At 43.0% G+C, this 25,353-nt stretch overlaps 2 protein-coding genes across 2 annotated transcripts in view; one reads left to right on the forward strand and one right to left on the reverse strand.

Moving 5' to 3' along the window:
• Nucleotides 1–2,717, reverse strand: part of LOC139351807 (carbohydrate sulfotransferase 12-like) — a 20,659-nt gene extending 17,942 nt beyond the window's left edge. The window contains exons 1-2 of the mRNA XM_070993811.1: nt 2,679–2,717; nt 2,274–2,522 (exon numbers count right to left, since the gene is read on the reverse strand). Coding sequence (XP_070849912.1) covers nt 2,274–2,522; nt 2,679–2,717 — 288 coding nt within the window. The remainder of the gene's footprint in view (nt 1–2,273; nt 2,523–2,678) is intronic.
• A 4,646-nt stretch (nt 2,718–7,363) lies between these two features.
• Nucleotides 7,364–16,525, forward strand: syt4 (synaptotagmin IV). Its single transcript, XM_070993566.1, has 5 exons — nt 7,364–7,738; nt 9,720–10,336; nt 10,470–10,793; nt 14,601–14,721; nt 15,221–16,525. Exons 1-5 carry the CDS (start codon nt 7,705–7,707, stop codon nt 15,538–15,540), a joined length of 1,416 nt encoding a protein of 471 aa, XP_070849667.1. The 5' UTR covers nt 7,364–7,704; the 3' UTR covers nt 15,541–16,525.
• Nucleotides 16,526–25,353: the final 8,828 nt, after the last annotated feature.

The following is a 25,353-nucleotide window of genomic DNA, read 5'->3' on the forward strand; positions in this document are numbered from 1 at the left end:
ACACACACACACACACACACACACACACACACACACACACACACACACACACACACACACACACACACACACACACACACACACCAAAAACCATTAATTCCCTGACAAGTCATCACAAGTTGTCCAGTTAACAGTAAACTCTTACTTTTGCTTTCATTTCTTTTTCATTTCCGCTCCTTGTCTGTTAGTTGTGTTTTGTTGCACTTTGCTAACAGGGAGGGGGTGATATCCCCCTCCGAATTAGCTACTGCCTACAGTACATTACAGTTTCTATAAAGCAGTAGGTTGTGCTTCAGTGACATGTGAGTCAGTTGCTGTTGATTTGCAGTATATTGGAAGGTTTGAAATAGAGTGTACTATAAAGATACCATATTAAATTCACTGCAGAGTGTGGTATGGATTGATCACAGTAAACTGAGCTGTTATTCCAGTTACTACCAACCAGTATCAGAGGAAAGCATCACTGCATCCAAACCTCTGCATCTAAATCAGCTAAGCTACCACTTACTGTAACGAATGATGGGATTACAGTATAACACGTCCTTCATCCTGTTGTGTTGCTACATGTCCTCCTTTCAGTAATCATATGTCATGTATTACTGTTTAACATTGAAGCTGAGGCTCCCATTATCATTACAATGCTTGGCCTACTGTGACCTGTAATTCAGGATATTTCCACTCTAATAGTGCCAATATGATTGTTATGCAGGCTCTGGGATGTTTGTCAGCACTGGTGACCCACATAGTTAAGGTTAGTTTCATACTAACCTTGTATTAACTAATCCACCAACATAACCCAAAATGAAAGCTGTAAGATATCACAGAAACAAAATAAAAAGTAGAGCTATAATTACAATTTTGAGCAATTTTGTGACTGTTCCATCACAGATATCATCTTCAATAAGAGATTTGACAAAATCTGGGACCCATTGATAAACAACATGAATAGTTTACTTAGCCTGGAAATATGAACTCATACTGTAACAGGTGGTCTGTCCAATCAATGCCTGCATACACTATGATGAATGTGTTCTGGTTTTGTTTTGTGATCTGTCTGTTTCAGATGTCTTTCCAGTATTCCTTATGTTTCTTTACATATTTGTACCTTGAGATAATAGCTTAATGTCAGATAAATGGAAAAACGGGGTGATGTTCCTTCTCATAAAGCAAACTTGCTGAGAAGGAATGACATGCTGCATTCGCTTGCTACTGTTTGCAACATTTTTAAGCTAGAATCCAGCTAATCATTCAGGAACCATGTATGTAACATGTTTGAAAGCATCACTTGCAATTTTCATTTCTGTACTCAAATATGTATGTTTTTGTTACGGAGGATAAATCAACAGAGCAAAGGCAACAGAGAATACAGACGAATTAACTGCAGTCAGACAGGAAGGACAGTCTGGATGCTGTTAATCGCTCCAGTGGTTGTTCTCAGGAGTCGTCTTCCATATAGCCCATCATCGGTGTAGAAACCACTCGATGCAACTTCATATGTCATGATGGCAATATTTTCATTCAGAGTCTTAGAAATGATGTGACTGACTGTGAAACTGCAGCTTTCCAATCAGTAGCAGAGGTGATGCAGTATTTAAACATGTCTGCAGCACACATGCAGCCTCACATTGTGTCTAACCTCACCTGTATCCTTTTGTGGCATTGTCTCCAACACATTTGTATTAGAACTCTGGGCTTCGTATTTTTGGATTGCAAAGAAAGGAGGCATCAGTCAACAACAGTTCTCATGTATTGGATTTATTTGGGTTGCCCACATGTCCTGAGTTTCATGTACAATACTTATTTCACCATTTATTATCAGCTCTGGCATGTTTTCCACAATATTTACTCAATTGTATCACAACAGTAACCAAGTCATGCATGTAGGACAGCAGACTGAACAGAGTTGCCCACCTTAATATTTGAAATAACTAGAAGTAACAGTTGTTAAATGCGTTTGTGTCATTTTGCATAAACATTTTTTCTACTTTCTAAACTGGAATGGCCACATATTTGCACATATATTAATTTAAAGCTGCAGGTATATCAACAAATTTCATATTCCCATCAATAGTGAGTCCCTCTCTTATGTCCTATTTTATGTCAGAGAAATAAAAGGAATTCATGGTTTCAAAGTCAGTTCATAGAAACATTAAACTGAAGCTGTGCAGTAAGAAAGGGAAACTTGACAGAAACAACAGATGCAGTGTCAGACATGGAGGCACTGACTGAGACAGAGGTTAAAATTCAGCTTGACTCTCCTCAAGGAACCTGACCATTTTCTTAGATTCTTCCAGTTTCTCTTCTGCTTTCACTACTTTTGCAGCAAGCCCCTCACCCTGCCTATCAAGGAAAGTCTTGGTTTTCTCCACGATGCTCTGCACAAATTCCTTCAGTGGTAGAGAGTCAGCTGATCCATGTGAGGCTTTGTTCATCAGTGACATCGCTCGATCCGCCATGCTCACGTATTCATCCATGAGCTGTGAAACAGCGGCAATGTCTGATGTGTACTCTTTGTACTCAGCCTAATGGGGAAAAAGAAAACCTCTTCATGGCATGTCACCAACTCAGCCTGCTATGATGTGACATGATGTTGTGCCCACTGCAGCACATAAAGTCATCCTATCAGAACACATTTTTATGAGCATATGAGCAACATGGAAACTGACCGACTGACTTACCTTCACACTGTCGATATCTTGTTCATATTTCTCAACCATTTCTTTGAGATTTTCCTACAAATCCAGAGAGAGAATCAACATACAGTTACATGTAGGGACATGCCAACAGCTCTAATGCAGCACATACAGCTGCAGATGACTCATAACAGCTGTAGACGTGCAAATAGATGTAAGATTATTTTCTACAGCGGCGGGAGGTTAAGCAAGACATATATCTACCAGTTGTTCTTTGCCAATCAGTGAACTTGAGAGGGAAACCAGACACAGCAGAGTGAAGATGAAGAACAGGCCTCCTCTGCTTCTGGACAAAACTGCTGTTGCCATCACTGTTGTAAATGAAAGGGATAACGTGTAAATGATCAGTGAGCTGAAAAGAAATAATCAAACTGCAGCTTTTTACATTCTGTGAGTTTATGTAAAGGTCTACAGAGTAAACCATCGTATAGGGTGACAGATTCTGATCTTACCTGCTGGGTGAATAGAGGGAGAGCTGCTGTTCAGGTGATGAAGGAAGAAATGATGAGACATTAAACCAGAAAGCGTTTTAAATACACCTGGTGAGCCCGCCCTACTGTTCAACTGTGTGTGTGTGTGTGTGTGTGTGCATGTGTGTGCATGTGTGTGTTTCTTAATTGCTTATGAGTCAGTTAACAAGACACTCTTAATTTTGCTTTCATTTCTTTTTCATTTCTGCTTCTGGTCTGTTAGTTGTGTTTTTGTTGCATTTTGCTAACAAGGAGGGGGTGATATCCTCCAAACTGACTGCTGCCTGCAGTACATTACAGTTTCTATAAAGCAGAAGGTTGTGCTTCAATGACATGTGAGTCTAGTTGCTGTTGATCTGCAGTATATTGGAAAGTTTACAACAGAGTGTACTATAAAGATACTAAATACACTATAGAGTGTGGTATGGATTGATCACAGTAAACTGAGCTGTCCAGTTACTACCAATCAGTATCAGAGGAAAGCATCACTGCATCCAAAGCTATCAGCTAAGTTACCACTTGAATGAATGATGAGATTACAGTATAACACATCCTTTCAGCAGTCTTATCGAAACACACACACACACACACACACACACACACACACACACACACACACACACACACACACACACACACACACAGAAACCATTAGTTCCCTGACAAGTCATCGGGGATATTGGCAGCCCTATTGTGTTGCTACATGTCCTCCTTTCAGTAATCATATGTCATGTATTACTGTTTTAACATTGAAGCTGAGGCTCCCATTATCATTACAATGCTTGGCCTACTGTGACCTGTAGTTCAGGATATTTCCACTCTAATATTGCCAATATGAGCCATAGAAAGTGATGGATCTTTCGCTGCACGGCAAACTATCAATAATCAGTTGGAACTGTACACTGATAGTTCCACTCTCCTGTAAACAATTACAAAGATTATTGTGACAGATGATATGTGATAATTATTCTTGTCAGAGGTTCTTTGGAGTTTAGACTCCTCAGGTAGATTTGTAATCGAGGGCATCACCCTCAGTAGCAGCAAGATAAATCCAGACACTGGTGGTGGTGGCTGATCACTCTGTTGACCGATGAGAGGCTGATGAGGATGATGAAGCTGAAGAATCTAAGAAGACAGGTGGAGGCTTGCGTGTAACAGCAGAATCATATTTAAAAAGACAGTGGTCTCATTATTAGACCGACAATGACGGCAAGGAAATTATGAGTGAACATGGGTGTGAGGAGTGACTGCAGGGTGGTATGAAACATGAGCTCCAGGCCTCAGCGTGTAAAATGAATGCAAGGTGGAGTAGTGGACTTCAGCACCACCTGTTGGTTGACAAACAACACCAAGTGTACCTTTAAAGGGTGTACTAAATGACAAAGACTTGTCACTTGCACTGAAAAGTATGTAGGAGAGAAAAAACTATTCTTGCCTTGAAAGTTCCCATTAAAGCATCTGAATAAAGAGACAACGGTCACTAACCTAAGAAGCCACTAATGGCCACTGATTTATAGCTTCTTACATCTTCAAATCGACTGACATCTGGAAACTTTCATTACTTCATGTGAACTGTTTTGGACGAAGTCTTAACGGACATTTCAAAAGCATTGCTGCACCTGTCACATGATGATCAGAGCTTCACAGCTTTATCCAGATGTTTCATGGAGCAACAGCTGGTTGTCTTCTGTTTTCTGAACAATACTACGCCACACAAAAGAGTCATAAAGATGACAGTACAGTAGATGTGCTCCATTGCTGCAGCTCCCAGGTGAAGCTGCTTTATTTGTTATTTACTTTCCAAGCACAGAAGTTTGACCTGCTTTGAGCCAATTTGTCCAGGTGTTATATCGGGCAGTTACATTCAGTGCGCTAGCTAACAGTCACTCAACAATAGAAACAAATTACCAGGAGTTCCAGACCTTTATTTTCTAGATATGTACACAGCATTGCTATGTGACCAATAGGAAGCATGTATTTGGATGTCAGTTATATTTGGGGAGGGTGAGACCCTCCTGAAGACCTTTCCTTCTCTTATAAATGGTTCAACACAGCTAAGGCCTTTATGACATGACACAAACATTTAGGATGGAGCATTTAACATATTCATGAGTACCAGTAATAGTAGTATTTATAGCAGCTTTGATAATACTGTGGTAGTTGCAATAGCATCAGAAGTACCAACGCAGCTTTTAAAGGGAAGCTGAAATATGCATTAACATCTAATGTCCACAGTATTTGTCGCATTCTGTTTGTGTTCCAACTCAGTCAGGACTCCATTGTGCTTTCAGTGCCCGCAGGAAACATGTCAGAAGTGGAGCTTCTGTTCTTCAGCAGCCTCATTCATAATATAGTTTAGTTGTTTTGCAGACAGTTTTAATGTCTTGCAAGCATAAATACACATTTGAAGCTTGTAGATTAGATAGAGTCAACAGAGACTGTACTCACAAACATTGTGAGAGTCCTCTCAAAGAGCTCGTAACTCAAACATTTCCAGGAAGAAGTCCTAACTTAGGAGTGGTTTAGTAAAATTCTAAAAAGTAACTCTGAGCAGGATCTGACCTATTTATCACTATAGAAAGTTATCGAAGCTGACCTAATTAATAACCCTGATAATACCACAATTTTCCATCACTGTCCTGCACAGTTTGTTGTGGTCCTGTTTTTTGTTGTCTTTTTGTGTTTGCTCCTGACTCACTTCTCTCTCCCTTTTCCTGCAGTGCAAGTGCCGAGGGGCGGGGCGATCTCCTGGAGCTCTGGTCTCTTGGCACACCTGCTGCTCGTCTGCTTAATCAGCCAGCTTCTTAAGCAATGCTCTCTTTGTCTCCACTGCTGGATTATTCCCATTGCTTTAGAAGGTGATTTTCTGTTCAGCGTTTTCAGTTGTTACTTTTACCCCAGTGAGAATTTTCTTTGATACTTTGATTATACGTATGTTTCCTGAGAACTGAACTTCTGTTGCTACTTTGTGAATAAACTTGTTTTTCTGATCACACTCTGCATCGGCGTCCTGGTGTCCTTTGTCTGGCACGTAGCACAGTTAGCTTCTAAACTCCAGTTCTTTAAAGAGATTAGCTTATTCTTTCCAAAGGCTCTTTTGATATGGGTTTCAAATCTTGATTGCTTTTGTGTGCTTTTGTAGTGTATATTCTTTTAATTTCCACTTTTTTTTTTTTTTACTAAATGCTTTAATTCTACAGAAAAAAAATGCATTCTTTACTGTGAACACCAGGGGTCAGTATTTGACTATACCAAATGCTAAACCTGTCGGCAAGGCAGGACACATTGACTTGTGCACGTCATCATATTGCAACTACTCACTGTTTTTATTTGTTAGGGACAACACAACCGACTGTTACCTGCACAGAGTCTGACTAATTGATTACAGTTAGACATTACAACTACATTTATACTATACATTACAAAAGTGGCATGATGATACAAAAAAGGCCCAGTTTCATTGGGTGAATTAAAGAGTCTACTGATCCTCACACAACTTAAAACCAAAAACCTGTTCTGCTGAACTGTCCAATTAACAACAAACTCTTACTTTTCTTTTTCTTTTCTGCTCCTTGTCTGTTAGTTGTGCTTTAGTTGCATTTTGCTAACAAGGAGGGGGTGATATCCTCCAAACTGACTGCTGCCTGCAGTACATTACAGTTTCTATAAAGCAGAAGGTTGTGCTTCAGTGACATGTGAGTCAGTTGCTGTTGATCTGCAGTATATTGGAAAGTTTATAACAGAGTGTACTATAAAGATACTAAATACACTATAGAGTGTGGTATGGATTGATCACAGTAAACTGAGCTGTCCAGTTACTACCAATCAGTATCAGAGGAAAGCATCACTGCATCCAAACCTATCACCTAAATTACCACTTGAATGAATGATGAGATTACAGTATAACACATTCTTTCAGCAGTCTTATCGAACACACACACACACACACACACACACACACACACACACACACACACACACACACACACACACACACACACACACACACACACACACACACCAGAAACCATTCATTCCCTAACATGTCATCGGGGAAATTGGCAGCCCTGTTGTGTTGCTACACCGGGGGTCCTGATTTCACAGCCGGCTTCCGTCACCACTGCGTCAGCAGTGATGAGCTAAGCCTTACCGGCAGGGAGGGGGCGAGGGGCTGGTGAACAGAGGATGAGAGAGAGAGACAAAACAAGGAGGGAGAGAGAGAGAGAGAGAGAGAGAGAGAGAGAGAGAGAGAGAGAGAGAGAGAGAGAGAGAGAGAGAGAAGAAACGGGGTGTTGCCGCCTCTGAGACACACTCACGCATCACAGAGTAACAGCAGCAGGGCGAGGACAGAGCATCCCTCCATCCTTCTCTCTGGGAAAACAAGGCTGCTTCCTCCATTATTGAAGCTCTACACCAGCGCGTGCATTATTTAAGCTCATCCAAGCCGAGACACTGCGGAGCCTCGACATCAGGAGTTCGCCAGAGAAGAGAGAGCTCGGCGTGAACGCAGACGGACCGTTTCAGCACCTTGGACAGAGACCATGGCTCCTCTGGTGGAGGACGGAGCTCAGCTCGGTGAGTCCGAACAGCCTCTCTTAGCAAACAAGGACGCAGGTGTGGAGTCATTGATTACAAGTGACTCATTGTTAGCGTTATTAGCCGCTAATGATAAGTAGCTAATTTGTTACTTTTTGAGTTGAATTTTTGCTTCTTCTTCTTCATACGTTACAGCAGACTATTCTCTGAAGAAATACTACATGAAAGTGACTGACGGTGTGCCGTCTAACCCTTTCACTCCATCAAACAACGTGTTTGAGGAGACTCCCAGCCTCCATTTTGCTACTAGCTTGAAGGCGACAGCTAATTACCTCACCACGAGGGTGGAGCTGACGTGTTAATACGACATCAATATTTACAAAGTCCATTTAATATTACACTTTGGGATTGCGCAGGTGTTACTACAGCCCAGGTGAAGCACCTGTTTGTTGTCTTTCTTTCCTCTGGGCTCGGCAGCCCCCTCGCCGCCCTCCCGTCGCCACATCCATCTGTTTGCTGTTGAAATCCAGTCCACCCGGCGCGTCCGGCTCAAATATTCATGAAAACGGAGACAACAATATGTACGAGAGCTGTGATCTGCAGCTGAAATGAGCTTACTCACTGCCTTATTGCTCGCTCATGGAGAAGCAGTCACATTAGTAATACATTATGAGCCTATGGAGTGTAAATACACTTGAAATGGACACACAATCATAATAACCTCTAGAATAACACCACAGGAAATATTGATTCCTCACAGGAATACATGATCAGAAATTACAAATGATACAATTTTATGTAATCTATGTCAATTATAGGAAAATAAGTAGGATGTTGTTAAATATGTTGTGTGAACATTACAGCACCAGACTCAACCAGGCAACAAAGGAGCTATATGAGAAACGGAAATAAATGATTGAAATGATATGAACTACAGTACATCTCTCTCTCTCTCTCTCTCTCTCTCTCTCTCTCTCTCTCTGCTCTCTCTCTCTCTCTCTCTCTCTCTCTCTCTCTCTCTCTCTCTCTCTCTCTCTCTCTCTATGGGTGTTAACCTGAGTGCTTTTCCACTGGGCCGCCCTCATAACTGCAGGAAATGGTCTGCGTTTCTTCTGCTGAAACAGACCTATTAACTCTGCCTGCATGAGAAGGCAGCATGATTGCTGATTGCTGTTGAGTCACAGTTCAACACCACAAAACAAAGAGCTTAAGCGTTCAGTGGCAAATATCCCCATAATATGTCTCCATAGGAACGTTTTAATGGTACTATAGGGGACACAAGTACCATTGAAAGGCATTAGGTCCCTAAAGAACCACTGCTGCTGAAAAGATAACAGATGTAGTAAATCTTCCCCTGCTGCAGGGGGAATATAACATGGACTCTATCACAAATCTCTGGGCTGTTCTTATAGATGGGATATCAGTTATGCTCATCCTGATATCCCACTTTGCACAAAACAGATCTGCAAGAATCTGTTTTGCCAAGCTGGTGTTTGTTCTCTGTATCGACCAGAATGATCCTGATGTTTCCATTTTAAAGTCTGGTCGTTAGTCAGAAAATCTTTCTCAACCAGTTGACATTGTAGGTCTGTCGTCCATTTGTGCTTTTGCTGAGGTCTTGTTCTGCCTCTGAGTTCAGCCAGTCAGAAATCAACCAGCCACGTAGTGACGTTGTGTAGTTTTCCCAGCAGTTCATTACTTACACCGGCTGTTTCCTGTTGCTTTACTGAAGCCATGTTTGGTATATGAACACAGTACTGATAGTGCTCCATGAGGGTTGAACAGATTGGCTTGTTTTTTTCTGTGTCTGAGTCAAGACTGCAGCCTGCGTCAGTCAGACACACAAAATGGCTTCAATTGCCTCAGTGCCACAATTAAATCTGTTGAGGTTGTGTAAGCTGCACAGTTGTTTTATGTGAGATTGTTTTTACTGTTGTTTGTTCCACGGTGTTGGTTGGGGCGTGCATTCAGACATCTTAACTTAATTTATTTTCTCCTCTCTCTCTGTCCTCCTCCACAGTGGCAGTGCCAGTGGGTGTTGCTGTGGTGAGTGTCTTTGGCCTTGTCTTCACTGTATCAGCTTTCGCATGGATCTGTTGCCAGCGTAAAAACACCAAATCCCAGAAGACACCTCCCTACAAGTTTGTGCACATGCTCAAAGGGGTCGACATCTACCCCGAGAGCCTCAGTGGTAAGAAGAAGTTTGCTGCACCGGCCGCTACAACAGCTAACGACACCAGTAAAACTGACGTTAATGGAAACTGCCACACGTCACTAATGAGTCCGACCGGCACTGGGAAACTGGCATCAAGTCCAAACGATGCCAGGCCGGCTCTGCATCTGGATCTGGAGAAACGGGATCTGAATGGCAACTTCACCACCAAACCATTTCATCACCACCACCAGAAGGTGCGGAGCTCCCCGGACCTCGAGCTGCCTTCTCCACACGCAGGGTTCACCCAACCTGGGGTAATGGACCGCCGAGACCTCCCTTCACCATCCAGCACCCTCTCCAGCCAGGCACCGACCCCAGCTGTGGACAAGCCACAAGGAGAGGAGGGGGAGGGTGGGCTTGGGACTCTCCACTTCTCCCTGGAGTACCAGCCAGAGAAAAAGGCATTCATTGTCCATATCAAGGTACTGTCTGTGTTTCACCTGGTGTCAGGTGTGTGTGTGTGTGTCTTTACAATCAGCTGTTTGATAGAAAGTCGACTAAAAATAGTTTCACGCAGTCTTGACTGATTAGCTTGATTTGACCTTTTTGATCCAGGAAGCCCACGGCCTGACCCCAACTGATGAGCAGTCGCTGACATCTGACCCTTACATCAAGCTTACCCTGCTGCCGGAGAAAAAGCACCGGGTGAAGACCAGAGTCCTGAGGAAAACTCTGGACCCTGCCTTTGATGAGACCTTCAGCTTCTACGGGATCCCGCTGGCCAGAGTGTCAGAGTTGGCCCTCCACTTCATGGTCCTGAGCTTTGATAGGTTCTCCCGTGACGAGGTCATCGGAGAGACCCTTGTACCCTTGTCCGGGATCGATTTATCAGACGGGCGTGTCCTGATGAGTCGAGAGATCATCAAGAGGAATGTCAAGGTAAGATCTCAAACAATTTGGATGTTTGTACCCTGAATTCACCAACATTGGTTATCAGTTTCCTTGGAGTGCATTCATTGGGATGAGATTTATGACACGTACAGTGTCTTAAAATGATTTTACTGAACCAGACACATTTTATATAACAAACTAGCACTGAAACTGACCACAAAATCCCTTCCAATTCCAAAACAGCTCCAATAATGACTCATCATTTCCCTCATTATAACACCAGTGCTTGCATCATCCCTAAAAGCGCTGCAACAAAGTGCTTCCACTGTTACAGTATTAATCAGGACATAAATCAGTATTTAATCATCCTGAAATCCATTTACTTATGTAAGTATAATGATATTAAAAGCATGGAGCTTTCACCTGAATGCAGATTCATCGTATTATGTTTCTTGAAACCACACTGTCACACCGCTTTCGAGTGTTAATATAATGGCTTAATCAGCATCTTGAAGGGCAGTTTTAGATATGAATGTAAGTAATAATAATAATAATCTGTCTCTAGTAAGTAGAAAAGTGTTCATGTTAAATAAAGGCAGAGAAAGGAGACATGAAGTGCATCACTCTGAAGACGCAGAGATCTGTTGCCCTTTATGAATTTGGGAAAGACGATACCGAGGTCTTGCTCTGAAATGGACTGCTAATAATTGTGTCTAATTGTGTCCAATCCCCAAACAGCTGATTATTCTGAAATCCTTAAAATATGTAATTTATGTGATCAGTGCATTTAAAAGTTAGAATAGATAAAATGTTTCCTACCACTTAGTAAACAAGGCTTGGACCACAGGATAATCTGAAGTTTGCTCAATTTGTCTTTAATTTAGTGATGATCTTCATATCCAAACAGCATCAGAGCATTAAAATAGCAAAGCAATTACAGTTGATTGAAAGGAAATAGGCTATTGCATGGACGTTGTTCCCTGTAGCATATTGAATAGATGGAGTGATATCCACACCACACCGCTATGGATCTGCGGGCTGGTGATAAACAGACTCCAGACTGGCTGTTCCTATGAGGACCATAAATGGGCTTTCCAGTCGGACGTTTTCCTGTTAGAGGAATGTCACGTGGTATACGATCAGCACCAGTTGTTGAGATGTCGGCTGACTTACTGTGCTGTAGAGCTGTGACAGGAAATAGCCATGATTATATATATTTCCTGAAAAGGCTGTGGACGAGACTTGGATTGTGGCAGCAGGGTTGGCTGTTACATTTAGTGTACTGGTGAATTTAATGGATGGAGTGTAAGATGATATCTCTATCCTTATCGCAGCTCTTTAGATCGGTATGAGATGGTTTGTCTGTACAGGAGCTTGTCCGTTTGTAGGTGGAACGTGAGATGATATCAGTGTAATTTTAGATTTGTGGGCTAATGTTACACGCTGCAGAGCTCTGCTAAAATGGAAGCACTGTGCCTACCAGGTGGGAGCAGATAGGTTTGTGCGCATTTTCTCCCTCCCAGGAGGAATGTGAGCTCTCTTTAATACCTTTAAAGCTCTCTGATACGAGATAGTACTCCAGAGACTGTGACTCAGATTCTGAGAAATATGAAAGGATTGTTCCCTCTCAGCACAGCTCCTTCTGTATTTTTATCATCAAGAGGATAATATTCTGCGGGCTCTCTCCACGCTAACCAGATTTTTTCTATTGCATCCTCCTTGTGGTCCGAGGAGAGACAAATCTCATAAGCCTCTGCTGTAGGGAGGAGTCTGCTGTGATCCAAATATGATGGATCAAAAATTAGTTTTAGAATCTGTGATAATGCTTTTCAGTTCTTCTTCCGGGCTCTTTTGTTGAATTTGATGCGGGCAGGTTAACAGAGAAAAAGGCATCTTTGAATGTAGTTGTTTGCTGAGTATCAGCTGTATTTAAGCAAAGGGTTTGCTTTGTTTAAAGATATTGGCACTCATCCTTCTGAATCACTTTCTGTGGAAAAAAAAAAGTACAAACAACCTTTTCTTGATGGATTAACAGGGCTTTACAGAGTGTAAGAACAATGGATTAAACAGAATAGTTTATTCATAATTACATCCATCCATGTGTATAATGTGCAGTGAGACTAGTTTTAAAATCATTTTTGGCTGAAGTCTCTCAATGTGAGCTGTGAGCATTGTTCCCTCTGAAGCAGCCTTTTGCTGAGAGGGTGGTGGCTCCCTTTGTTTGCAAGGCATAGATCCTGTCCCACTGCTTTGTGTGTGTGTGTGTGTGTGTGTGTGTGTGTGTGTGTGTGTGTGCACGCGCACGTGCACGTGTGAGCAGTTCATGGAATCGATACAATGTGTCGCAAATAGCATAGCCATCGCCCTGTTTTCAAGCTGGAAGAGGACAAAAAGAAAACAACAGAGTGGTACATTATAGTCATATTACTTATTCGTCTCATCTATGATACATTGACAATTTACCTAGGGGAATGACATCTTTATTTTCAGAAACCATCAAGTCATGGGTACAAGTTGTCAGCATGCTACTTGTCATTGCCATGGCAATCGTGAGCCGAGGCATGACAGCCTGTTCGGTGTGATCGCAGCATGCGAGGTGTGAGCTCTCCTGGGTGTGTGGACGCAGACGTGGATGTGTCTGTCTGCCACAAATTGCAGAACAGTAACACAGAGAAAGTGCTAATGCAGGGCAGATTAGGGAGCTTCTCAATTACATGTTTGTGATGTTAAGATATGAGAAAACACCCCATAAGCAGGTGATGATTATGGAGTCAGCACCCACACCAGCAGGATTCACCACCTTGTGAACATAGCTAATTATTTGCTTACTTTTCATAACATAGATTTCCTAAATGTGCTCCCTGTTAGGTACTATTAAATAGTAGTAAGTATTTAGGCACACATATATGCACCATGAACTAGTTGCTTATTAGCATGCATATTAGTAGCATGTTGGCTCGTCATTAGTCATTATGAAGCACTTAAGACTGCTGTATTCTCTGGGTTCGTTAATTAAGACCATGATTAATGTAGAACTGCGTGCAGAGTGTGGTTTGGCATTCATCTTGCTGAAATAAGCGGGGCCTTTCCTGAAAAAGACGTCTACTTGCAGCATATGTTGCTTCAAAACCTGCATGTGTGGTTCAGCATTAACAGTGCTTTCACAGATGTGTGGGTTAGCCATGCCGCGTGCACTAATGCACCCCCACACCATCACGAATGCTGGCTTTGAACTGTGATTTTTTTGACTCGTCAGACCTCAGGACAGTTTTCCACTTCACCTCAGTCCATCTTAAATGCGCTTGGCACCAGAGACGGCGACAGTGTTTCTGGATCTGGTGTATATGCCGTTTCCTCTTTGCATGGCAGAGTACATTTGTGGATGCAGTGATGAACTGTGTTCACAGACGATGGTTTCTGGAAGTGTTCCTGAGCCCATGCAGTGATGTCCACTGCAGAATTGTGTCTGTTTTCAATGCAGTGTCATCTGAGGCCTGAAGATCACGGCCAGCCAGTACTGGTTTTCAGCCTTGTCCCTTGTGCACAGAGATTTCTTTGGATTCTCTGATTCTTTTAGTGACATTATGTACTGGAGACAATGAAAACCCCAAATTCTTTGCTATTTTACGTTGAGAAACATTATTCTTAACTTGTTGCACTATTTGCTAGTGCAGTCTGTCACAGAGTGGGTACGAGTTCATGTCTGGTTTGGAAGCTGAGAAACATGTCTGAAGGTCTCTTCTTTCTCTCTCCTTTCACACCTGCCATCTCTTCTTGCATCATCTTTTCATCTTGTCTTTTCACCCCTGCTCTTTCCCCTACTGTACCACCTGTCAACTATTCACCCCTCCACAGAAGTCCTCAAGCCGAGGCGAGTTACTGCTGTCCCTGTGTTACCAGTCCACCACCAACACTCTGACTGTGGTCATCCTCAAAGCTCGCCACCTGCCCAAGACCGACAACAATGGACCTACAGGTACAGACACTTTTAGATGCACCTTTCAAGCTGCAGCATGAGGGAACACATCCCACACAGACAAACACAATTGCATAAACCTCCTTCAAAAAAACATAAATAGATGAGACAAAAAGCCATTTTGTTCTTCCTGCCACGCAGCCCAGACTACTTTGGATGCTCTGATAGTTGCCATAATGACACCACCACCACACTGAAGTAATCTGATCAGGATGTGATAGAGAGCACTTTAGTGACAAGCACACACACACACACACACACACACACACACACACACACACACACACACACACACACACACACACACACACAAGTGTTTACACAGCCAGCCTCCTTTGTCCTCATCGCTAACATCCATCATTTCCGCTCTATCGATTGCCCTATTGATCCGTCTTGGGAATAATATGCCATTCTCCAGCTGCTTCAGGCGTGGAGACTCATCATGCCTTTGCTTCTGTCCTTACTTTGGTCATCTGCTCTTGTCATTCTTCAACTCTAGATCCATATGTCAAGGTGAACATGTACCATGGGAAGAAGCGTGTGTGCAAAAAGAAGACCCATGTGAAGAAGTGCTCCCCCAACCCGGTCTTCAACGAGCTGTTTGTCTTTGACCTTCCCTCCGACGAGGGCCTGAGGGACACCAGCGTGGAGCTGCTGCTGATGGACTCAGACACAGGCAACTCGCGCAGCCCCAACACCAACCTAGGGCGCCTGGTGCTGGGCACGTCAGCGACAGGCACCCCCGGCGAGCACTGGAGGGAGATCTGTGACCATCCGCGTCGCCAAATTGCCAAGTGGCACGCCATGTCTGAGGATTAGAACGCCGGGGTCTTGGTGGATTCTGCCGTCCATATTGAGTCTGGTCCAACCACGAGAGGGATGGAATGAGGATGGGCGGGATTTAACGTCTCGTTAGCCAGTACCCATTGGACTTTCAGTGAGGGTGGGTGGGAAACAAAGGGTGGGGGGGACTCAGATGTTGTGGGAAGGGTCATTTGAAGTGATGTCATCATTCAGTCAATCATTCAATCACTTATCTTTGAAGTTATTGGGGTTCAGTCGGGGGGGGGGGGCATGACAAAGGGAACCCCATAGCTTTAAATGATCCCAAAGACTGTCACAGAAAATCACCTGGTAACATGCAACATCATCTCCATGGCAACAAACAATTGTCACTGTAACCGTGTGCAGTGCAGAATGTCTTAAATGTCGCTATTACTCTTCTTTTCTTCTTCTGCTCCTTCTTCTTCTTCTCTTTCTTCTGCTCTTCGTCCTATAAATAGTAACCTAGTCCATCATGTGAAACCCAGAATGAACCACATCTGACAATGCTGTAAAAAATGTGGATTATTACAGTTTATTTTATAACGACAATGTTTTCTTCATAAAGACGTAGGTTTTTTATTTCCGTTTTTGTTTTGTACAGTTGATTTGTTGAACATGTTTTGTAAGTATAAGTCGTATTTCATATATCATTACTTAAGTACGAGGAAGCCTAAATTAGGTGGTTTGAGAAAAGACGGGAACAGACTGAGTGCACTGGGGACAGTTAAGTGTGGATGCATTTGTGTGTGTGTGTGTGTGTGTGTGTGTGTGTGTGTGTGTGTGTGTGTGTGTGTGTGTGTTTCACTATGAGAGTGCTTTTGCTGATGCGACTGTGTGTGCATGTGTGTGTGTGTTAGCTCTGAGGAGATGTGAGCCACATACTGTTTACTGTAGGTGTTTTGTCCCCCTTACTGTGAGCACAAAGACAGCTGAAGTGTAAATGTATGTAACTTACTATAAAATATGGCAAGTTCTGAGAAAAAAATTGAGTTTGAAGTCATTATTTCCCAAGTATGTGAAGTTAATTGTGTGCGTGTGTGTGTGTGGTGTCTGCTATTACCAGCATTTAGCTCTTTAATGGTGAATGGAGAATGTTTTATTTATCATTGTTGCATTCAAGAGCTCCTTTCCACATTTCTTGTATCTAAGCTCAAAAGGCTCTTTCAAAATCCTAACACTACAGTACAGTGTGTGCATGCACATGTGCGTGTCCTCACCTGCAGCACCCTGGGGATGACATCATCGGGCCCCTTTCCAAGTCTGATGATGCAATAGCTGCTGAGTGGCAAAGTGCTCCAGGATGAAGTCATCGTGGCAGAATTTAATATCAGCTAAGTGGTTCAGTGGGGAGGCAGCTGGCTCAGCGTGCTTATCTGCTTAAAAATACAATAAAACTGAGACGTATCTTTAGAATCTCTTGTTGTATTCTGCCTCTGTGCTCCCTCGTTCCCGCTCCACGGTCTAATCTTACACTGAGTTACATCATGTGTTTGGTGGGGAAGTGTCCGGAGAAGCAGGACATTCTGTCACTCTGCTCTTCCTCGGTAGTTCTGACTTGTGAGGTCGCTCACTGAGACTGGTTTCTATTTTAAACCTCTGGTGTCATCTTTGAAGCAATATAATAGACCTGTGCGATGTGCAGCATCACTACCATCCCCCTATTCCTCACCTCCTCTGGCGGAACAATTACGATTAAGCCAGCTATGAGCTAAATGCGGATGCTCCAGGAAGAAGACCTATTGTCCTGTTTTCCTCAAGGGCATCTTGACCACTGTCAGTGATTCCAGTCATGATGTCACACGCTGCAGCCCAGTCATATTGTAGGATAATTGATGCCATGGTCATGGCTGAAAACAAGTCATATTTTGTTTGTTTAAAGCTTTGCTAATATGTTGCTTATTGTGATGAACCCCACAGAGGATTAAAACCCATCAGAGTTCTGCTGAACATATTAGCATCTTTCAGCTCCTTGCTTTGGTTTTACACACTGACATCTTAACTGTTGATTCAGTCTTATTTCCAGCAACAGTATGCAGCTGTTTTCAGCAAAAAAGCTCTGATAGACTAATTCTATGCAACTCAACCAGCAACAAACAGCAGACCCAGTTAGCAAATAGTTTGTGAACATTTAAAAAGAAAGTATACTTTCATGATTTCATGTCTCTGTCTGTTCATCTTCTGTTCCACTAAGCCGTGATTATTAGTGTGTACCCTTTTATGCTGCGAGAACTAGGTGGCAAAATAGAATAAATCAGCGGAGGGTGGAATGATGGAATGAGAAGTGAAAAATAAATAACGACTGAATCAATAAAAGAACAGCAGTATCTTCCCCCAAACAAAACATGAAAATAATAATGTTGAAGAGAGTTTTTCTTTTGATAGCAAATGTCAGTTTCATTATGATGACTGTTTTTTTAGACCGTTCAGTGAAGCAAGGTATACTTTTTCTTCTGCATTGATTCACGAGTCAGACAGAGCCAGTGCAAGGACAACTGGCTCATCAGCCTTTCTAAACCACTCAGCTACTTTACTGACATCTTCACACACACACACACACACACACACACACACACACAAAGCTAGACCTGCAGACTCACATGTACCTCGGGTTTCATAGCTATTTCACAGCTTCTGCAGGTGAAACTGATGCAGCTGCAGAGACTGCTATATGGATGAGCATCATACAGCACATTGGCATGGAGCCAGTGCAGCAGTGAGCAGTTAGTCCCTCAGGATCTATAATCAGAGAGCCTCTTCTTAAACACATGACTTCATGTACATCAATATGTAACCTGTCACAGTGAGGTCACGTCGATTCAGGGAGGCAGGTACTGCAATCAAATCACTTACAGCAGCGTGTGTGTGTGTGTGTGTGTGTGTCTGCCTAGAATACAGAACAGGATATGACTGTGTGTGTGTGTGTGTGTGTGTGTGTGTGTGTGTGTGTGTGTGTGTGCATGACTTTGTACAAAAAAGAGATTTGTCCTGATTAGGGAAATTCTAGGAGCGCATATAAACCAAATATCAGATAAACCAGACGTCACTGTTCTTGTTAATGCCTCTTGTCACTACGCTTGAGCAGCATTCCCTTTGCTCTAAATCATCCTGGTCTTTTTATGCTGCTTCGCTCTAATGTTTTTAGTGATAAAAAGAAAAAGAGGCATCACTCTTAATCACCAAAGACGCTGCGTTAGGTTAGACTTTTAGTGGATTACAGCCTCGGCACGTGAGTAGGAAAAACAAAATAGATTTTGCTCATCTTAATGAAGCTCTTTGGTTATTTAGCCTGACGCCAGCATAACATTTCATATTGGTGTTTTTGAATTGAATCAAAACCAGTTTGCATTCAGCATTTTGATGAAGTGTCAGGTGGAAATGAGGTTTAGAGTCTTCAGTCTAAATGGGTCATAAGATAACATCCGTTATCTCAGGTAGTTAAGTTAGCTAAACAATCACACCTGGGAGTAATTGGGTCTTTTTTTTACGATGTGTAAACACCTACATATAACCAGGCTAAGTCTGAACTTCCTTGAATTTATGACTCTTGGTCACTGAAATGCACCATAAAATTGATTTTGAGCCGGACCTGAAGCTTGAAGTACTAAGTATGCACAATAAACCCCCGAGAAGCACGCCTCAAAACATCAATCTGCAGAGGGAAGTGAGGGAATGGGGAGAGGGAAGTTTTCAAATGACTGCAGCCGTGGACGGGGAAGTGGATAGATGGTCGGAGGGAGGAGGAGAGGGATGACACAGCACCATGCTGAGGTACGAAGTCAAGGCGAAGGGGGCTGAAATGAGACAGATGAGGGGGGAAAGTTAGTTTGGGATACAGTGAGATGAGTCTGTGAACAGCCGATGTGCGTGGGTTTGCAGACAGTCGTCTTGGTGGATATCTGAAGGTCAACGATACACAACAGTATAATGAAGACCATGGCTTGTTTGTGAGTTAGATATCAAATGTTTCTCTTCATCCAACACTCTTCCTCAGGGTTGCTCTTTTGTGATGACAGCAGAGGAGAAACAAACAAAAGGCATGACTAACACTGTGTAGAAGCCACATATTTATATAACCTGTTATCAGTGTTGAATCTTTACCAGGGGCGCAGAGGGGAGAGAGAGGACAAACAACAAAGAGAGAGCAGGAGAGAGTCAGAAAGATAAAGCAGGCGAAGGAGAAGGCCTACGTGTGGTGACAAAACTTCAAAGGAGGCCTGTGAATTACTAATGATGACAACATCCTTATATAAGACTCCATATTAGAAAGTGTTTGCTGCCTTACTTGCAGCTAAACTCTGGTTTCATGTGATCATTGCTCACACATTCATCCAGCGGGACAGAATGGACCGGGGGGCGTTATCTGGAGTATACACTGTAAGACAGCAACTGAAGATAACGAAGAATTGCTTCACTGCGATGTAAAAAGCTGTGTTGTCACCATGACATCAGACAGACAGCAAAACCAAGACATCACCAAATGCAGAATTTCTTACTTTTTAGAGAGAGAGAGAGAGAGAGAGAGAGAGAGCAATTCTGTCACTCTGTCTTTCGGACTTACTATTACACAACCCACCACCTTCACATCACGGCCATGCCCTCCAAGCTGTTCATTTGAGAGTTTCCAGCAGGCTTTACTCCATCTTGGCTCTGTGTGGATGCCGTGCTGTCTGCCACCTCCATATGGGCCCATGCTTAATGAAGATGCTTGACACCTATGGAGTCTTATCACCAAATTCTCTCTCTCGCTAAGCTCAGTAACTTGCCATTGATCTCTCCTTATTGAGATCACTACAGGCACAATATAGACATCTGGTAATAGTGTATTAAAGTCCCTTTCCGTTCAATAACAATGATTTACTTGTTTTGCCCTGAGCTCAGCTCCCTCCACTGCAACATTCAACCCACTCCGAGTCACAATTATTATTGTTTTGTCCTCCAGAGCCCTTCTAATCTCACAGTACTGCTCTTTAAAACCGTCTGTCTGTCTGTCTGTCTGTCTGTCTGTCTGTCTGTCTGTCTGTCTGTCTGTCTGTCTGTCTGTCTGTCTGGAGAAATATGCCTGCAATACACTGTGGTATGGAGCAGATGAGTCATTGTGAAAACAACCTTCATGGCAGACAATTAAACAAGTTTCACTGAGACCTTTATATTTCACACTCACACTCAGGGGAGCTTTCAGCACATACTGCATGCATCCTTCTGCACATAAACTGATATATTATTACAAGCAATGCTGGTGAACCCTGGTCATCGACCATAAAGTGGCAATAGCATTAAGCATCTGTCTCAATCTTGATGCTTACAAATAAACACCCGCCCCTCCCACACGCCTACAATTACCTCATTTTAATGGAGACTGAAGGCTGCCTATTCGTCAGGTTGTGAGAGCACAGAGAGTCAGATTGATAGGTTGAAGCCATTAGAGGGAAAAAGGGAAAAAGGCAGGCGTTGGTTGATGAGAGCAAACAATTGCTTTTGAGGAGTTACAGTAGCTGAGACATGTGACAAACAGAATGTGACTGCACCCCTGATTAAACTGCTTCATTTGAATATATAGTTAATCTGGGGGAGGCAGCCATGTAGTGTGGAAGGCTGAAAGTCTGCAGGCTTTCATTCCAAACAGCAGGCAACCTCGCTGATTAACAGCCATGCAAGGAGGAACTAATCTGCTGCTTTTGTGTCGGATGAAATGAAAATCTTCAGATTCTGGGCAGCCCATGCTTATATATTATTACATATTCTTCTACCAACTCACCACTCACATGCAAAATACATGACTTCTACATGGCTGCAAAAACATACTCAAAAGTTTTGATTCTGAACGAAGCATAAATAAATGCTTATAGTTGAGTTCAAGGCAATCTGTAGTTTATATTGTGGCGTTTCTTCATTATAAGAGAGAATTCTGACCTGATGGTGGCACTAAAAGAAAGGTCGGGTGTGGCGTGAAAATCATTAAGGATGATTTATTTTGGGGCACATGGGCGAACCAACTGCAACTGACTCACATCCCGTCACTTTTACTTTTCCTACAATGGAGAGCTGAAGTCTTGACCTCAGTTTTCGATTACTTTCTGTTCCACTAGCTTTTGTAGCCCAATACAATCTCTTACTGAGCGTTAGTTTCATCAGTCTTTCTCAGTGTGTTCCTACAGTTCAATGGCCATATTCTGAGGTCCACCTGCATCCACGACAGCACTTCTTTGGTTATTTTGACAAATTCTAACAATTTTGTCTGCATACAAAAAACACCCATTGAAATGTAGTGCAGCAGCGCACATACTTAAATCATCTGATACAGGAGAAAACTTGAACAACATGACCTCTAAAAACATATGTACTGCCACTGCAACTGCTCACAGTGTTGCCAAATCAGCAGGCCAAACTACATTAACTAAACGGTTGTTTTTAGAAGAGCCACATGCAGCTGTTCATTTTGACCTCACCCTGTGTCTCATGGCTGTCACTCCACACACCCCTCCTTCAACTCTCTAGAAGGACAGACCGAGGGGGTGGATGCCTCACAATTTGTTTCTCTGGTCTAGGCCTTATGGGAAATGGTGTTCATGAAAGGCTGGCAACAACAGAAATATCCATCCATCCGTCCATTTTCTATACCACCTATCCCTTTCGGGGTTGCGGGGGGGCTGGAGCCTATCCCAGCTTCAACGGGTGAGAGGTGGGGTACACCCTGAACTGGTCGCCAGCCGACATACATACAAAGACATACAACCACTCAGGCTCACACTCACACCTAAGGATAATTAAGAGTCACCAATTAACCTAATGAGCATGTTTTTGGTCTGTGGGAGGAAGCCGGAGTACCCGGAGAGAACCCACGCATGCACGGGAAGAACATGCAAACTTCACACAGAAAGGCCCTGCCCAACCCGGGGATCAAACCAGCAACAGACCAAAAACATGCTCATTAGGTTAATTGGTGACTCTAAAATTGTCCTTAGGCGTGAGTGTGAGCCTGAATGGTTGTTCATCTACTGTATATATGTTGCCCTGCAATCGGCTGGCGACCGGTTCAGGGTGTAGCCTGCCTCTCGCCCGTTGACAGCTGAGATAGGCTCCAGCCCCGCCGCAACCCCGGAAAGGGATCGTCAGGTATCGACAATGGATGGATGGATGGATCTTGATAAATGGGGTGAACCACGCAACGTGCTGTCAAGACAGGCAATCTTCTTCTTTAGACTGATGTTAGACCAGTGCTCACAATATTTGAAGTTTAAAATGATCTTTTTTCATCTTGAATGTCAAACATTAATCAGGAGTGTTGTGCAGCACAGTTAACAAACCTGACTAACAACAATGATCTCCCTCTGTGGATCCACAAAAAACCAAACCAAAAAATATCTGCATGGGTTGTTAGTCAATCCACCCTCCACCCCTCCAGCCAATCAAGACGTAACCTGGGGCATTCTGACCAATGAAGAATCGAATAAAGGATCCATATAGGTTGCTATAGCAACGGCATGAAGGCCACAGGTGCCTATGCCTGTGAGAAAGGCAGCAAATGAGACAGACAACATGATCCTGTCGGGTTTACGAGACGGAGCCTATAAAGCTACAATCACCTGGGGGATTGTGTGTGTGTGTGTGTGTGTGTGTGTGTGATATTTAGGCACATTCACAAAAACAAAAGGTTAAAAACAGGTTCACTGATCTCTTGCCTCCACATTACCTTTGCTGCCATGGCAACAGAGCGCTGTAGCAGTTCAGAGGTAGGAGGGTGGTGGAGCGTGTGAGAGACAGAGAGCGAGGATAACAAATGGAGGGAGATAAGTTGGAGGAGGAATGCCAGGCAGCAGGTGGGAGATTGATGGAGCGGGGAGGGACAGACTGAGGGGGCGGATGCCTCGTCCAGCCTGAGCCGGCTCGCTCCGTCAGCCCGGAGGAGGCAGCAGATATGGAAAGGAGGCAGCGTGAGATAATGGGCATGAAAGAACGAGGTTGGCACAACTGCACTGATAAGTTTTTGCTTCCACCTACAAGTCCCAGTTCTGACAGTCTATCCCTTGTTATTGTAGAACAACAGAGGCCCGGAATGTTTGTACTGAGGTTTAGAAGAAACAACACACAGTATTTGAAGGAAAATGAATGTGAGGAAACAGGAATGGAAGGATTAAACAACACAACAGTCAGTGATGATAGTGAGCAGTCCCTGGGGTTCATTTTCTTCTTGGTGTCTCCCCGCAGAGACCACAGCTCAAGGGACATATGGAGAGACAGACAGAGAGAAAGCAAGAGGAGGTGAGACATCTCCATGGGATCTTAATCTGGTCACAAAGCAAAAGCTCAGATGGAAAAATGACCTTTACAGTGTGAACACATTTGATGGAACATGCAACAAATGCAATATGGGACCGTTTCACATATGGGGCTTTATGCAGCTGGGCTTTTCCATGCTGGCCAAAGTGCAGTGTCAGCAATCTAGAGAAACGCTAGGCATGAAAACAAACAGTAATAAAGTACAGCTCAAATGCAATTTGCTGTTTAATCTATATTTGTGAAAGCTTGTTTGGAATCCTGTCAAATTTCATACGTTGGCAAGTTCTTCCCCAGCAGCATCAATCACAGCTTCCCCCAAACCAGAAGCCATCTAGAAATCAAAGGAAATACAAGGACATCAGGTAACTGGAGAACACTTCGCAGGCATTTTTCAGGCTCATCCAAAAAAAAACTTTAATAGAGCAGAAAAATCATCAGTCACTTGTATGTTTAGTGATGTTATTAAGACTGTGTCATCTAATTCTCTTGTTTGCTGTGGAAATGAGCATCAAAAGGCTCAGAGGGAAATAAGAGCGGCATCAGACTCAGTCACATACAGTTCACCGATGTGTTTATGGCGCAGCATGTTTCTCTAGATTAACAAAGAAAATTAAAAATACTGTTTATTTTGTAGACTACCTGCCGATCAAAGCTGTCTGTGACTGATTGCGTTTCCTGTCTAGTTCCTGAGTGACAACCATGCATCATGGAGCCTTGTCTCCTGGAAATTATGTCTCTGTACAACTAATTAAAAACAGGAAATATGTTTTGAAGGAAACAACCAAATTATGTTTTTTCTTGATCCCAAAATGAGGAAATGTCATTAATTAATGTACCTGGCAAGTCGCCGAAATGTTGATACCAAAGGTATGTTTGCTGACAATGTATTTCATTTGTTTTCTTCCAGAATAGGCAATCATGCAATGCACTATCCAGCACTATTATTAATGTTTTGCTGGTTGTGTTTTGGTTGATGCAGACAGTGTCTTAATATTAGATGTCATGGCACTGTAAATAGGCCTATTCTATCATGTGTACTGTTTTGCATTGTGTAATAACTTGACCCTGGCTCTGGTTGGTGCTTCTTCAGTTAGAATAGGTGGTAACTGGACACACAGTAGAAAATCAATTCCATGACTGTGCATCTACATAAATGGATTGGAGAATGTGTCATTGAATTCATTCAGAATAAGCTGCTGAAGACATTTATCTTTACGCGAAATGAAAGGTTGAATTAGTTTCTCAGATTGAACGTCCAGTCTGACAGACCCTCATCATCTTCCTCGCCTTGTATTTCCATAGCTGCTCGCAGAGACGGGGGGAAGGTGCGGTTAATGGTCTGCAGCGAGGAATGCAGGCGAAGATCAAAAGAGCAACCACATGTGAACACGCAGCATGTGAGATTGGTGCGAATTTCATGTGCTGTTAATAGATGTTTTACAGCCCAGGGCGACAGATGAAGGGAGCGAAAAACTTCCTTTTGATCTCCCCCATGCCACCCCCTCTCTCCACTTTTTCCTCTCTCTCAGT

This window comes from Chaetodon trifascialis, chromosome 23 (assembly GCF_039877785.1).
Source record: "Chaetodon trifascialis isolate fChaTrf1 chromosome 23, fChaTrf1.hap1, whole genome shotgun sequence".
Taxonomy (NCBI): Eukaryota; Metazoa; Chordata; class Actinopteri; order Chaetodontiformes; family Chaetodontidae; genus Chaetodon; species Chaetodon trifascialis.

Coding starts and splice junctions, on each gene's coding strand:
- syt4 (XM_070993566.1), top strand. CDS start 7,705: ATGGCTCCTCTGGTGGAGGACGGAGCTCAGCTCG. Junction 10,337..10,469: donor CATTCATTGTCCATATCAAG/GTACTGTCTGTG, acceptor TTTTTGATCCAG/GAAGCCCACGGCCTGACCCC. Junction 10,794..14,600: donor TCATCAAGAGGAATGTCAAG/GTAAGATCTCAA, acceptor ACCCCTCCACAG/AAGTCCTCAAGCCGAGGCGA.